General features: G+C 41.5%; 1 protein-coding gene across 1 annotated transcript in view; it reads right to left on the reverse strand.

Moving 5' to 3' along the window:
• Positions 1-5,677: 5,677 nt before the first annotated feature.
• The window catches only part of SLC35B4 (solute carrier family 35 member B4), a 35,048-nt gene continuing 24,288 nt past the window's right edge, over positions 5,678-16,437 (reverse strand). Inside the window, exons 4-10 of the mRNA XM_065884114.1 lie at positions 15,935-15,984; positions 13,512-13,593; positions 13,232-13,292; positions 11,615-11,724; positions 10,211-10,286; positions 6,745-6,820; positions 5,678-5,924 (exon numbers count right to left, since the gene is read on the reverse strand). Coding sequence (XP_065740186.1) covers positions 5,678-5,924; positions 6,745-6,820; positions 10,211-10,286; positions 11,615-11,724; positions 13,232-13,292; positions 13,512-13,593; positions 15,935-15,984 — 702 coding nt within the window. The remainder of the gene's footprint in view (positions 5,925-6,744; positions 6,821-10,210; positions 10,287-11,614; positions 11,725-13,231; positions 13,293-13,511; positions 13,594-15,934; positions 15,985-16,437) is intronic.

Consider the following 16,437-nt stretch of genomic DNA (forward strand, 5'->3'; position numbering starts at 1 on the left):
AGCTACAAGGATATATTATATATACAGCACAGGGAATACAGCCAGTATTTTGTAATAACCATAAACGGAGTATAATCTATAAAACTTTTGAGTCACAATGTGGTACACCCGAAACTAATATATTATTGTAAATTGAGTATACTGAAAAAAAAAAAAAAAACAGATTGGGTGTGGTAAACTGCTTTGAAAGTTGCTTTTGCATTAAGATTCATTTAGAAACTAACACACCATTGTAAAGCAACTGTACTCCAATAAAGATGTTTAAAAAAAAAAAGATTCATTTAAAGGCAACAGATGGAAGATAAAGAGAGCTGGCCATTGCAACATTACAAAAATAACGTTTCTGTTAAGGCAAAGAGGTTTTGAGAGATTTGCTACAGAAACTTACTGCCATGAACCTCTAAAATCTCCCAAGGTAAGCCGATCCTCTTTAAATTTCTTAACTAGAAACTGACCTGTAGCCTGAGAAGTGGTTTGTGATTGATCCAGCTGCCAGGCATTAGAAGACACGTTGCTTACCATCATTTGTAGTAAAATGTCCCACCACTATACAAGGCAAAAATTGTAGAGCTTTTGAAACTGCACACAAGCACTTGAAAGGTAATGGTGACTGGAAACACCTGCAAGAAATTTATCACTTTTATTAAAAAGCAATGATTGTACAATTCCAGATAAAAAACCAGGTGTCTGATGAGTTGTTTCTGAAGGTAGAAAATAGCTCTTTATAAGAAATCATAGTAAAAAGACTCATTCAATTTGTTTGGCAAAACATTTTATTCACAAAATGTCCCTTTCCTCCTTAACTCTCAGCTCAAATAACTCGTAAGGCTGGAAGCCGACATCTGATATTTACACAGCTCAAAATCTGAATACCCACTAATGTCTTAGCTGTTCTACATATTCTGCTGCTGTCTAGTCCCCTCCTCCCCCATCTCTGTTCTTAAATCACAATATGAATGAAGAGCTCGGAGGCTGGATAAATCAAATCCCCATCATCCCTCCCCAGCCCCACAACACATAATCTGTTAAGAAATCCTACTTAAAAACCATCCCCTTTTTCTTTGGAGGATGATGCCATTCTCTGGAATGAAAGCAACTCACACAGAAATGATTTGTGATTGCAAGTGATACACAAAGACAGTTTTATCACGTTGGGGAATAACTACTGCTTCTCTCGGTTCACAGGAGTCTTCTTTACATCTTAAAAACTATAAATAATCCAATGTGCCAAAGAATTATTACAACTTTTCCCTTAAAAAATATGGGTCTTATTTCTTCTAAATGTAGACGAAGCTTTTCCCCTCACCTATCTCTGGTACCCTCACAGCTTGCCTTACTTGATTGAAAATTGAGGACATCTTGCAGGATCTTAGTGATTTAAGTAGGTAAAGCTCAGAGGAATGTCTCAGTATGATACTGAGGAGACAAAAAGACAATGAGCTCTAGGCATCAGCTGATGCAAACCAACTATACCAGCTTTGGAGATGTAAGGGTCACCCCAGGCAGCCTACTCCAGAAACTTTTAAGCATCTTTAATGGTCCCCTGAGGGCAGCTCCTGGCACTGAGCGTCAAATAGATGGAAAGTGCTAAATTTGTAATGCTCTGCCCTCCTCCCACCATGCAACCGGAGGACAAAAAGCCGAATACCCACAACTCCTGGTGTGTATCCTTCCTTCCCTCTCTGGCTTAGAATCTTAGGGATGTTTCGTCTTATTCGTTTTCTTGCTAATCAACTGATGAAGAGTGGGAATGGGTATCAGGAACCATTAGAAGGTTTCTCCGAAACTTGAGGGAATAAGAGTTCTTGGTAAGGGTTTATTTATTCATGGGACAAAAGTCAGAGCCTGGTCCCTCCCTTCTCTGCAAGGTCCACTGTGAGGAAGCTGCTAGAAAGAGAGAGCACACTACAGAGTCTCCCACCCCAGCCTGGTACACACTGAACATATTCCAATGCTTATGACTAGTTATTTTACTGACACTGTTTATACTCGTTTTCAAAGGTCACGCATCTGTAATAAAAATGGATTTTATCTATATTGACAGTTCTTTCAACCCAAGATTGAGACCAAAATGCTCATAATTCTATTTACTCCTAGCCAAAGAGAAACAAACTACAACAAATTGTAGGATCTTGATTTCAGATCTCTACGTTGGGGTGCCTCTCAATGTGCATCTGTGGAGATGCTCAGGTCTTTGCTACATTGTCTCATATGCCAGCTGTCCACCAATGAGCATGTCCACCAGCCCAGAGCTAATTCACTGGTTTACAATTACTCCTGACCTAATGCTTTCCACCTCCTCTCACCACAGGCATTTGGCACTGAGAGTGAAGTCAGCTGGAGGCAGGGTAAAAATGAGCAAAATACAGATACTACTGCTTTCCAAATAGAGACACGAACGTGGTAAGGAGTCTCAGCCCCACTTTGAGCTACAACAGGACATATAAATATTTTCACATTACATTATTACATTAAATCCCATTCATATTCATCTACATGTACATTCACATACTGTGCCAGATATTCGCATCCTTATGGACACACTCCCCTAGTATCAATGCATAACAAGATACATGCTACACGGATACGTATACCCTGTAAAAATCCACAGAGAAACACCCAGAGGCCCCAAAGAATAGAGGCATAAACAGATACAAGATTAGTAGAAAACTACGTGAGTGACCAGAGGTTGCTGAAGAAACTGCAAGTGGGGGATCAGAAGTGAAAAAAAACATGCAGAAGGGAGGAAACGTGCTCAGGAAATGACCGCGAGATTTTAGAATCCTTCAGAATGATCAGGTGACCTTCCCAGAAGAATGGAAGGGGTTTGGTAGGGGTGGCACAGATCAGCTCAGCTTTCGTGGTTTTTCTTCACTCGACACAATGACCTAATTAAAGTACCGTATTCATTTTGGATAACTGGGCACGAAGAAGGAAAAAACGATTTGGATTGTGTCTAAATACTTTAGAACTAGATAGAAACTTGTCAAATGCATTAACGGTTTTAGCTGGATGAAAAAGAGAAAGGATCAAAAATAAATTCCTAATAAAAAATGAAAACGTTTATAATATGACAATAGAACTGTGGTAAAGGTTCTGTTACACATTAAATAAAATAATTCAAGTGTCCTCCATATTCTCCTGGTACCTCACGACTCTGGTCCAGCTGTGAAGTGAGTACACAGGTGTATACACACACACACACACACACACACCATTTTCTGGCTAGTCATTTGCTATTTGATCTTTGTTCTAAGGGTAGAGTCTTGGATGCCTTAAACACCAATCTCTCGTGTAAACAAACTAAACCCTCTACCTCTGGGGCACAAAATTACATGGTCTCGACCCAGAGAAAGATGAAGGGCATTTAATAGACATTTCTCCTCCAGTTAGGGATGAGTCTGACCCTCTGTAAAATGGTTTCTTTGCTCTTTGAACAGGGATTGAAATCAGTTTCAACTTGGATTGAAAAATAAGTTAATCAAGGGGAATAAATTGTTTAAAGAAGTATTAACTAGTGTCTGTTAGATTTATTTCCTTATAACCAAATACTAGAGAAAAAAACCAATTCCCAGGGCATTTCAGACATTCTGTTCTTACATGCGCTTATTTCACTGTATGAGTGCCTTACTCTGTCCATACATCTCCTCCTGTTAATAAGACCAGCAGAGGTGTTCAGACTGCGGAACACACACACTCTAAAGCCAGAATCTAAAACCTCGTGGACCCAGTTAAATGCTGTCTGTGTACATCAACACTGTTTCAGTAACTAAAAATTGTAATATTTCCCATCAGCATAAAAAAAGTGATACTACGTCATGTAAGGCTCTATCCTGTTAGGAGTTATCCTGTCAAGACTCCAGATATGCAGCAATCAAATAGCCCCTGGGGACAGGTTCTTCTATTAAACAATAAGAAAAGTAGCTTTTGTTGTTCTTGTTTTTAAGAGGATATTTAACACACGGTATTTATAGCACCATCAGTCTGAGGAACTCTACAGTACCTTTTGAGTCCATGAACAAGTTCACACCTAATTCCGCATCTTTTAGTAGAGACCTTCACTGGCACTGAACAGCTGTCCATGTCCAGAACCACAAATTGATCAGAAAACCCTGTGACCTAGGTGGAGAAACAGCATCCACATTTTATGTAACAAAAAACCCGAGCAACCTAAGGGACTTCCCCAAGGCAGCCCGGTGGTTCTAGGGTACTTATCACAGACCCATCAGAGAAGAGCTCCAGATAGCAGAATAAACACACCACACCCTGGGTGAGCTCAAGAGACCCTGAGAGCCAAACCTCGATATAAGAACACAACCTGAACCCAGCGCAGAAGGAGAGGCCTCTGTCTGTGTGCAAAAAGATGGGCTGGTAAGTCTGACGGCCTCCAGAGCACGTACCTGCGTGAGACAATGAAGGTCCGAACTGAGTGAAGGACAAGGGAATAAAAACACTGACTTTCATGCTCTCCTCTTCTCCCAAGTGATCACAACCCACACGAGAGCACACACACACCTACATGTGGCATCCTGACACTTCTTTCTCAAAGTTATACCATGGGAGGAAAACCAGACCTTTGAAATGATTAGCAAAAGGGGGGCATGTTTCTATTAATACATATGATAAAACACACACACTCCCATACCCATCAAGAACATTAAGATGACATCCCCCCCCCCCCCAAAAAAATTCCCATTTTAGTTGTGATTTGGCCTGACTGATACACCACACCCACACCCACTGAATATACTGGTTCACTCATTAGCCTGGCTGGTCATAACTATCAGAGTTGCCAGGCGGAGCTCCCCCACGTGGAGCCCACCCTCAGTGCCTGTCTGTGCTCTCTGTGTGCCCCTGCCCCCGGAGCCAGCTTCTCCTGGGCCATCCTGGCGTCACCATCTTAGCTCGAGGCTAATGAACCAGAAAACTGAGAGAAGACAGAAAAAGTCTCTCTTTCCCAATTCATACACAACCTTTCTTCCTTATTAACACTGTGCCATACAGAGATGCTGCAGGTTTATTCTAAGTACAGAAAGCAAAAGGTGTGAAAGCATATGACTTTTGCATAGAAACAGAAAAAGGAAAAATGTGGGAAAGGATTCCCACCAGTCCTGCCCCGGGGTCACCAGGGCGCACAGGGACACCTGCTTCTTTCCCAATACACAGGAGAAAGCCCAGCCCCAGCATCCCGGTGTGTCGGTTCACCGGGCCACTCGGTTGTTCCTGGTTGGGGGGGGGGGGGTGGTGCCTGGAGCGTCTGCCTGAAAAGTGCTGCTGTGGGTGGCAGGTTAATGGAACAAGGGGAAAGGCCACAGGAGGATAAAGACTGTTACAGCAGAGAATCATCAGGACAGGGATAATCTTGTCCAAGACAGTGGATGTAAAACTAGTAGCTCTGGGGACTCAGATTTCAATAAGAAGGTACAGTGCTGAAATTCTGGTAGAAACAACTGGAAAGGCTGTTCAATAGTGGAGAACTGTTTTTTTTTTCCTATTTCAGGGTTGGGGGCTTCTATTCAGGGTCCACAAATGTTGGTCTGTATAGGCATGAGAAATCTGAGAAGTGCGTCCCTCTGAGGATTCTCTGGCACATGGGGGGTGATTCAGCATTAACCAAGGTGAAATGGTGGCCAGCCCCTGGCTCACTAGCCTCGGGTCTCTCTACCCCAGGAAGGCCTCAGCTCTTCTTGGCCTCCTTCTGAGGCTGGCCTTTGGTGGCTCCCAGGGTGTTCCACACCTCTGTGTACATTAGGGTCCCAATGAAGACAAGCAAGGTGCCCAGCCAATGCCACCAAGTGAAAGGGTTCTGGAAGTACAAGATGGAAAAGATGAGGCTCACAAACTTGCGTAGAGTCACGACGAGGGTGACGGTGAGGGAGGCGCATTCTGTGGTCAGGATGAAGACGCCCCGGATGCACACGTACCTGGAGGGGCAGGGTTAAGGTGGTTTTCTGTAGACAACCCAGAGATCAGTGGGAGAACCTTCTGTTCTAGGACCCAAAAAACATGGGGGTTGGCTACAGCTGCCCTGAGGCTCTTCCTTGCTAGAATATCCTGTAGAATTCCTGGCTTGCCATTCCATTTGTGGATCCTAACTTGAAACTGCCTGAAAGCCTCCTATTATTCTTATCCTGGATTCTTGCCAGAGTTTACAGAGAAGTCGCCTCCCCAGTAATGACAGAAGGTAACGCTCTCGGTAAAGGTGATCACACCTCCTCCCAAAAAGAACTCTGTAGGGCAAACGAATGAGGTGACTTCAGAGGAATGAGGTCCATCTCAATCTCTTTCACTGTTTCAAAGACTCAATGATTTTTATAATGGACTTACCGGTGGTTCCAAAGAGCCATTTTAAAAATCAGGTTTTACTTAACTTGAAATTTCTTGCAGGATTCTGTGGCAGCTTGTGAAACATCCTAGGACACTGGAAAACTCCATGTAGAAATCACAGCACATTTCTGTCATACACTAACCCTTAATTACCCATTGATTTCTACACCTCCACCCAGAGCTTTTCCTTCCTGGTGCCCTGGGACTTACTGACCCTCCACACCACCAGCATCTCTTCCCCCCTTCTTCCCGCAACAAAGGAGCTCACTGGATGGGCCTGTCTGTCTCCTGCTTTCCGCAGGAGAGATCAAGGCAAAAACGAAACTCATGGCACTGCACCATTAGAAGAAAGGAATAAACATTCCTATGCCAAAATACCACAGCAAAGGCCATATGGCAGAGGGGTGCAAAGGATACTGGGTGATGACATTCATGAGGAGGTAGAACCACATGATGGGCACTATCACACCAACGACTGGAACCTGATATAATTCTGCAAAGATTAAGAGGAGAGAGAGTTGTATCACTTCCGACAGCTTATGTTTTCATCTTTTTGAACAAAGTAACACAGATGAACATAATAGAAATAGAAGCGGTATTTCTCTTGCAAATACATTTGGATCACACACTACTTACTTGCCTTGATTCGAGGCTACACCAGCCTCAAGAGTCATTACACTGGTTTCTTAAATTATAATTTATTTTACTTTAAAAAAAAACTCTTTACCGTTCACCTGAATAGGACCCCACTTTACAGAGAAAGAGTGTGAAACACAGAGAGCTTCAGAATGATATGGTCTTAACTGACAGTTAACACAAGATGTAATATAACCCGTAACTAAATGCCATTTGGAAATATGTTCAATCCTTAATCAAAGAATTCTAAATTATACAAGGCTGTACCATTCTATATCTATTAAGTTAGCAATTGAACAGTTATAAATAATATCCTAATCTGGCAAGGTGGTAGTGGAAGTAGCAGCCATTCAGTGGGTGATAGTATAAATTGGTGTTTGTTTTGTTATAAATTTATTTATTTTATTTATTTATTTTTGGCTGTGTTGGGTCTTCGTTGCTGTGCGCAGGCTTTTCTCTCTAGTTGTGGCGAGAGGGGGCTACTCTTCGTTGTGGTGTGCAGGCTTCTCATTGCGGTGGCTTCTCTTGTTGCGGAGCATGGGCTCTAGGCGCACAGGCTTCAGTAGTTACGGCTTGCAGGCTGTAGAGCGCAGGCTCAGTAGTTGTGGTGCATGGGCTTAGCTGTTCCACAGCATGTGGGATCTTCCCGGACCAGGGCTCGAACCTGTGTCCCCTGCATTGGCAGGTGGACTCTTAACCACTGCGCCACCATGGAAGCCCTGGTGTTGTTTTAAAAATCAATTTCACAGTATGTATTAAGGAGCCATAAAAGTATTGCTTCTTATTCTTAGGAATTAATCCTAGTTAATTCAAAAGAAAAAAGTTTTATATATTTTGCAGTCATATTTATAATAAGGAAATACTCTGAATCAATCTAAATGTCCAGTGATAGAGCAAGGACTATGTAAGCTAAGGTAAGCAAACTAGATGAGGCGTTATATACGTGACAAAAAAAAAAATCGTAAAGATTATATATAGTCATATAAAAAACTCAGAATGAAAGTGAAAGAGCAAGTATAAAATTATATCTACACAAGGATTACGACTATGTAAGAACTTATGCGAATGGAGTCAGGAAGGAAACTGGTAAAATGAAATTAGCTCACGTGTAGGGCAATGAACTGTAACTTTCCTTCCTGTAAATACGTTCTTATGGTAGTTTTATGTCGTGAGACTTGCACACTAAATATGTGGGAGGAAATAAAATATCCAAGATCAGAGAATAAGGACATAGTAATCCTCAAAGGGTCGGTTTTTTTTATATTGCTAAATTGTTTGTGGGGTTTGAATTATACAGCATAACTGAGGAAAGTGTAACAAAGTGATGTTGAGATCTGGTTAGTAAATGAACATTAATTTTCTTTTGCGAAAAATAAAAATTCATATATATAAATAATTTATTAAAATTGTATGTCTGGACTAGTGGGAAATCCCCATAATTTGGTATTCTACTGTCTTTGAAACACTTAGCAAGTATTGAAATGAAAAGAAAGTCAACAAATGTTATTACTGTTTAATCACGTCAGAGATTCACCGTTATCAGTTTGCTGAGGAAAGACAATCAGCATGACATAAAGTATTTAGACAGATGTACAGTTCCCTTAGAATATTCCAGGATAACACGTTCATCTGAGACACTTAAGCAAGAGGAAAAAATGTACACTTAGGAATGATTCTAAAGATTCAATTTTTTGAAAGCAGACGTTAAAAAATTTTTTATAAAAATACCCATCCCTGTGACTTTTAGAAGGAGCATTCTAGTAACTAAATCAATATCAATCCTAAGGAATTTGATAATGTGTTTATTTCCATAGCCCTTTGCTATGTGGGGACTCTTAGAGACCTTAAAAACCACTGCATCAAAAATCAGCTATATGTCAATTATACCTCAATAAAAAAAAGTCAGGGGCTTCCCTGGTGGCGCAGTGGTTGAGAGTCCGCCTGCCGATGCAGGGGACGCGGGTTCGTGCCCCGGTCCGGGAAGATCCCACATGCCGCGGAGCGGCTGGGCCCGTGAGCCATGGCCGCTGAGCCTGCACATCCGGAGCCTGTGCTCCGCAACGGGAGAGGCCACAACAGTGAGAGGCCCGCATACTGCCAAAAAAAAAAAAAAAAAAAAAAAAAGTCAGAAATGATTGAGTAATTCAGAGCCTTAAAAACTGTCTTACACATTGCCACCATCACACTTTTTGCAAGCAAACGGGACAGGCAATTCTGCAAACTCAAACAGAGAACAGTCACAACTTCACAACCTGTGACCAGATAGCAAACAAACGTTTACTCACCACCTTACTGTCATTCTACAAAATACACTTACCATTTTAGGGCTGAGCAACATGAAGACTTAATTTTAAAAGTGTGTATTTGTTCCTTGTGTATTCGTTTGTCTGTATAACAAGCTATGTCTTTTAGTAGATAATAGGATTATATCAGTAATTTATTTGAAGTTAACTGGCAATTATTAGCTAATTTATGAAACCCTTTAAAAAGTAATAGCTAGGGGCTTCCCTGGTGGCGCAGTGGTTGAAAGTCCGCCTGCCGATGCAGGGGACATGGGTTCGTGCCTCGGTCCGGGAAGATTCCCACATGCTGCAGAGCAGCTGGGCCCATGAGCCATGGCCGCTGAGCCTGCGCGTCTAGAGCCTGTGCTCTGCAATGCGAGAGGCCACACAGTGAGAGGCCCGCGTACCTCAAAAAAAAAAAAAAAAAAAAAAAAAGTAATAGCTAACTTACACTGTAGACATTTGAACTAACTTTGTTTACTCCTGCTGCCTATCTGCCCTGTAACTAGGAAAAAGCCCTGTCATCATTTTTGTTCCTCCTTGCTCAGAGGCAGCTCGGCCTGGATCTGTGAGCAGACTGCCCTTCCCAGCAGAGAACAGGGGTAAAGAAGCTGGACTGCTGCCCAACTTCTCACGGCTCCAGTCACTGCAGTATTATTACTATTTGTTTGCATTCTCAGAACATCATACGTTGCACGTTCAAATGCAAACACAAATTCCACAGCAAAACAGAAAATCTGAGGATACTGTCTTACTTCATTGACTGGGAAGTGCCTAGAAAGGCTTTTGCTGCTGCAACCACTGATTAATGGCACTATATTCCAGGAAGGTGGAATGGGGACTGTTTCCAGGGTGACAGATGATTTGGATAAGACCATGAAAAAAGCAGTGGTCAAGTCGAGAGTAAAATGAAGACGCTGCCTCTGAAACTGTTAGGTAATTCTACTAGGTAACCCCAAACTCACCAGAATTATTGAATAGAACGGCATGGTCATAAATGTCAGAAGCCAAGAAGATGAAACCAGGAAGTGGAAGGGCATGCTAGGGGAAGAAACATTTTCATGTAAATTTAAATGCAAAAACATTATAGAAGAATTAGAGTATCTTTACACTGATTGAAAGTTTTACAAGTTGTTTAACAAGCAATATCAAGAAAAGCAAGTCAGACTTATTTATTAAGTTAAAAGTATCCAGTGCTACTGACCACTTACATTGTAGGGCATGATACCAACCCCCAAATTACAGTTCTTGCCCTTTGAAGTCTGATGGTCATTACACACAAAGCAAAAAAATAGAGCCAGCATCCTTTCCTCAACAAAAGGGAATGGAAAATTGAAACACACAGTCATTCTGCCCAAAGGATCTGCTACATTTTACTATTTACTATAACAGATTTAAAAATTATATGGAACGTGCAGGCGGATTTTAGGGTGTTCAGGAAACTAGTGGGAAAAGAGAGTGGAGGACAATATGAAGTCAGGGATAAAGAAATGAAGACAAGAATAAGAAGAGATTGAAGAGGAAGGGGAAACAATAGGTAAGCAAAGGTAAGGTGCTTGACAACAACCCACCACTACTACCACCACGATAACAAGGAATCACAGTAAACATTTACCAAGCAGTTAACTATACACCAGGTGCCATGCTAAAAGAAACACGGAAACCAAACAGAATGTTCCTTTATTTTTTAAATTCTCAGCCGCATACTCTAGCTCTAAGTAAATGTCTCAAGTTGCTTGTCTGCAACTTCAGTACAAACGGTTGGCAGGGAAGGAATCCCTGAGATTACTGAATCTGGAGGCAATGATATCACCATGACCTTGAGGAGCCGGGCATTATTTCAACAGAAAAGACGGGGGAGAAAGAGGAAAGTTAGAGGAGGTGGCTCTAGATCAGCAGTTTCAAACAAGAAGCGAAAGCGTATATAATTAACTAATTAAATTCTCCATCAAAAGAATAAGGCCCATCTGAGGGACTTACTCCTCAAATCCCATCTTCCCCAACTCTCCCAAATGCCTGACCGCACACATTCTCCTCGGCATGGGGTTTCTGAAACTTCTATTCCCTTTCTAGGTTTCCGTAGTGGTTTTAACTTGATTTCATCTATAGGAACATTGGGTTCCTTGTCCCTTGGGGTTGTTCCTGGTTGGCAGACATGTTCTGTTCACACTGACTGATAATGATCACCTCGTGTAGAGAACTGTGGCAGCCTCTTAAAAGTGCCAAAGTCCGTGGGCCCCAAAACAGTTTATTGGATCTGATCCTTCGACTACATCAGAAGGATGACATATCACATTTGAAATAACATATTACAATAACAATAACAACTCAATAATTTTCATCTTCCCTGGGTTCAAGAAACTGCTTACATTATAAAACAAAGCCTCCTTGGCGTGTTTCCCAAATTGTTTGTACAGAGTCTCTTGGAAAATACCCATCCTTGCTGACATCAGAAGAGCGAAAGTCAGTGCCCCAATACCTAAAAAGCAAACATCGAGTTACAAGATGCCTGCATTTGCTAACTTCCAGGATCTTTTCTTAAAGAACATTAAGTTCTACAAACATTACACACTAAATGTGCAACATGTACAAAATTTAAGAAGAAATAAAAATCAACCACAATATTACCATCCAGTCCTAAACAGTTTGCTACCTCTCTCTGTGTATATACGTAGGTAGATATTTTATGCTGAGACAGGATCATAAATTATAATTTTATATCTTGCTTTCTTCACGACCTTTTTCCTGGATTTTCCTTCAGGTCATTCATTAAAATTTTTTCAAAAGTATGGCTGCATATTATTCTATCATGTGGATGTACCATACTTAAATGTCTTATAATAGAATGGTTAGGTTACTTCCAATTATTTCATCATTAAAATCAATGTACATCCTAGTACATAAATCTTTAAACAAAATGTTGATTATTTCCTTAGGATACACTCTCACAAGGGGGATTACTGAGTCAAAGGTTGTAGACATTTTAAAAACTCAATACATACACATACTTTTTTCCCCAGAAAGGCTGTGTCAATTTACCATAAACAGTTTATATGGAAATGGTGGCCTTACTGCATCCTCAGCAGCAATGAGAATAATCATTTATTATCTTGCCAATATAAGAGACCAAAATTAAAAGGTACTGCATTTTGGTTTCAATTTGCATTTCTTTGATTACTAGACTAGCAAGGCTGAACATAAGTTTACTGAACATTAATTTTGTCCCCATGAATTGTGTGTTCATGTCTTTTGCAAGTTCTTATTGGATAAAGTATCTTTCTAATAGCTGATAAAGAGCTTTCTATGTTAAGAACAACGATCTAAAGAGATAAAGTTTCAAAGTCAAGAGGCGAGGAGAATAGTTCTTTCATTGCTACTTTTCTTCCATTTGGTCAGTCTCAATATCTTATTGCCATCACTAACTTTCCCCTCTCTATCATACACAGCAAGGGCAAAGCTCTATAGGAGTTGTTTAATTAATTCAACAAAGAGAGATTTGTATTTTTAAAAACTCCCCAGGAGATTGTGATGATCCGTCAGGTTTGGGAACATTGCCATGTGGAACAGCTTATGAGGAAAATAAATATAAGATTTAGAAATGGGTCCCTTGGAAACTTAAAGAGTCAACTGCTGTAATGTGCCCTCCTTTTGTGGAAGCTTCTGCTCAGCAGACGGATCATAAAGAAATGGATGATACTCTGTTGCTCCCAGAGAGTGTGATGGGCAACTAGACACAGACTTTTCTTCCTACACCAGTGGCAACCAAGACAGCATCCATGCTGTAGAACACGCTACCATGAATACAGACTTTTTTTTTTTCGTTTCTTGAACACTAAGGTTCAGAGATATATAATCCCAGGTGCCTCTCTCTTCTATGGCATAATTTGTTTAGCCAAAGCTTCTTGCCAAGAAACATATCCCTTAGGAGAAACCTCTGAAAACAGAACTGCAGAGGCAATTAGCTTTATTGTAATTACTGTACTTGCCTAGAAACCACCATGCAAATGCCTGGAATCCATCATTCTCACTCGAGCTGGACTGGGAAGTCTAGGAAATAAGAAAAAATACGAGGTACAGAGACCAGAACTACATTCAAGGGGCCTCAATACAAGGGAAATATTTATGTTACCCATTTCCCTCTACTCTTCTCTTTCAGAGATTTAAATCCTTGTATTACATGAGCATTTACATTTATTATATCATTAATAAGTACCTGGGCCCCCAAGGCAAGTAGTGAATAGAAATCATTTGTGAACAGATTCTTACCACCTGCTTTGCTGACATGAAAGTGCAAATAAATATCCCCACAGACACCAGGGCAATGGAGGCATATTTGAATACACTGTATCTGCAAAAATAAGAAAAAGAGCACCTCAGGAAAGCACAGATACAAATTCCCACATGACGTTGACAGTCAGATGGTTCATGAGAGTACAAGTCACCAACACGCAATCAAGGGGAGCACTTCCCAGCAGAGTCCACGTAAGTCTGTGCGTGAAAAGAATCAGGATGCCGACTAGTTTCTAAACAGCGCCCTTTCTGGTGGTGTTTAAGACAGTCTGTTTCCCGTAGTTTGTGCACCAATAGATTGTTTCATCAGAAAACAAAGACAGACCAGACATGACAGCCCATCCTGCTCTCGAGTCCGGATGAAAGCCTGCTAGATCTTAAGGGGTGCCTGTTGCTTCCCCTGGCTTCTGGGGCCCAGACCTGAGTGTGAAGAGACACAGCATGAGAGGAAGGGCGGAAAGAATATCAGGGACAAGCAGCAGGGGAGGGCACTGTCTTTACGTCTCTTAAATATTGTTTTGAAATGTTGGCATAGTTGGATAAAGCAAGTAATATGAAACTAATAGGACTATTAGCAGTAATAAGAGTGGCATTTCACATTAACTAAAATAGTATCAATTAACGTCCCTCTCAGGCTCTTGGTGATAAAGCAAAAGGCCTCAGACAGGAATGAAAAGAAGTTAAAACCTTACATCTGAAGTTTTCTACTCAAATACTTTGTATAGTTCTGGTCACAGCGCCTCAGAAAATGGCCAACGGAACTGGCTGCGGGGCAGAGCAAGGGGCCAGGCGCACCACACTAGAGAAGAGGGGCGGGCGAGGACACAGGCGCTGCTGCGGGCAGACAGAAACGTAAGGGAACTCTCCAGTCTGCAAAGATCAGATAGGGAGGTCTCAAATTCAGGCCTAAACAATAATGAAGGGCATGGTTAAGGTGAATATAGATTTGGTCTTCAAATCCTGGAAAAGGGAACACACTATAAACTTGACGGGTGCTACTCAAGATAAACAAAAAGAGAGAATTACTAAACCATGATATTAGTTAGCTTAGGGAAATTCCTGTTCTCTGGGGGATACAGACTGGAGAGAGTCAAAAAAGACTTAGAGAGATTCCAGATGACAGACTAAAAACAAGCTCTTAAGGAAAACTGCAATGTTTAAGGCCCCCTGACATTTGGGGTATGTCAGGAGAATACATTCCTTTTATAATAAGTTCTTTTGTATCCCTGCTATGCGCCAAAATCAAAGGTTGGAAAGACCACGGCTCTGTCCCAATGTGACCTTTACATTACCAAGAAGCACAGGGGTCCCCCTTCAAAGATAATGAACCTGACCATTACCTCTGTGTGCTTGAATAGAGAGAACCTAGAAAAGAAATCAACTACAATGGTGCTTATCTGGGGAATACACAAGCCTCAGGAGACAAACAGCTCATGATAAGGAGCCTTTTCATGACACAGCCCTTATTACTTAAAAACTCTAGCTTCCCACACTGAATTGACAGCTACTTTCCAAGCTGGTATGGAGAGTTTTAATACTTCGGGCTGGGTACTGAATACATTGAAAAGCAGGCACCAGCTTGCACGATTTTGGTCTCAACAGTGAGGATGAACTTCCCGCTGAGAAGTGTTCCAGACTGCACGGGCTGTCTCTGCCCCACACCTCTCCTCCCTGGGAGTGAGGCTCCGGATGAAGGTGAGAGACAAATGCTTGGCAACAGCATCCCAGATACTTCTGATATTTCCCAGCCGTACCCAGAGAGAGCCACCGGTGACAGTTACAAAGAACGGTCCTGAAACTTTTCATCGCATCTTGTTTGGCCACTTGGGCCTTTGTTAGCAATTTTCTTTATAATACGTATGATTATTTCTTAGCTCATTATGTTGTACGCTTCCTAGGACAGCACTGTCCCACAGAACTCCAGGGAAGCTGGCAACGCCCCACATCTGGGCTCTCCAAGGCGGCCACCACTAGCCACGTGTGGCAGCTGAGCACTTAAAACGTGACTAGTGAGATGGAGAAACTATATATTTAATTTTATTTACTTTTTAATATTTAAAATTAAATGTAAATAGTCACATGTAGCCAGTGGTGACCACGTGGGACAGTGAAGTTCTAGAGCAATTGGCTTCGTAGATTAGTATGGTACTAAAGAGTCAACAATGACAGGAGTTTATTAATTCTACACAGAGAATATGCTGCTCCAAAGCCACAGGTGGGGCCTCTCACCTGGTCCACTGCCTCAGGAATGAGCACCACTGTCACAGACAGAACTAAGAAACAAGGCAGATGGCCAAGCACCAACTTATCATCACTATGAGAAAAGGAATCCAGATGAGCTTATGGCTGGGGCTCAGCTTATCCTTCCTGTACACAAAATATAAAAGAGTATTGTTTACCTTTTCTTCAAAATGATAATTCCTAGAATCATGTTGGCAATTAGAGAACCCTGTGAAAAGAGACAACAGAGTTTTAGTGCACTAGGGAAAGGAGATAACACAAGTCAAGATAAGTATGAACAGGGGCAAGGTGGGGGAAACAGCTGGAAAGGAGGAGGTTAGGATGAATGATGAGTGAGGTACACCACGTTGCTAGGATGGCAGAAGTTACAAACCGTAACAATCTACACGTAAAATTGTACAACATTTTAAAGTTGACAATGAGAATAAAAATGATCAATTCTCAATAAGGGGTCAAAGCTGAAGCTGGGCTAGCAGGAATGAAGTATGTTATGGACTTATTTTTGTCAAATTTCCCATCTGATTTATAGGAGCCTTTAACAAGCTTCTCCTCGCCCAGTTTGACTGAATGAAGTTGTGCAGGGATCTGTCTCTTGTCTGGAAAGTTGTCAATCAATCAGCAAGTGTCTACTGAAAGTCTATTCTGTGATCAATGCTCTGAA

Source organism: Phocoena phocoena, chromosome 9 (genome assembly GCF_963924675.1).
Source record: "Phocoena phocoena chromosome 9, mPhoPho1.1, whole genome shotgun sequence".
In the NCBI taxonomy this organism is placed as follows: Eukaryota; Metazoa; Chordata; class Mammalia; order Artiodactyla; family Phocoenidae; genus Phocoena; species Phocoena phocoena.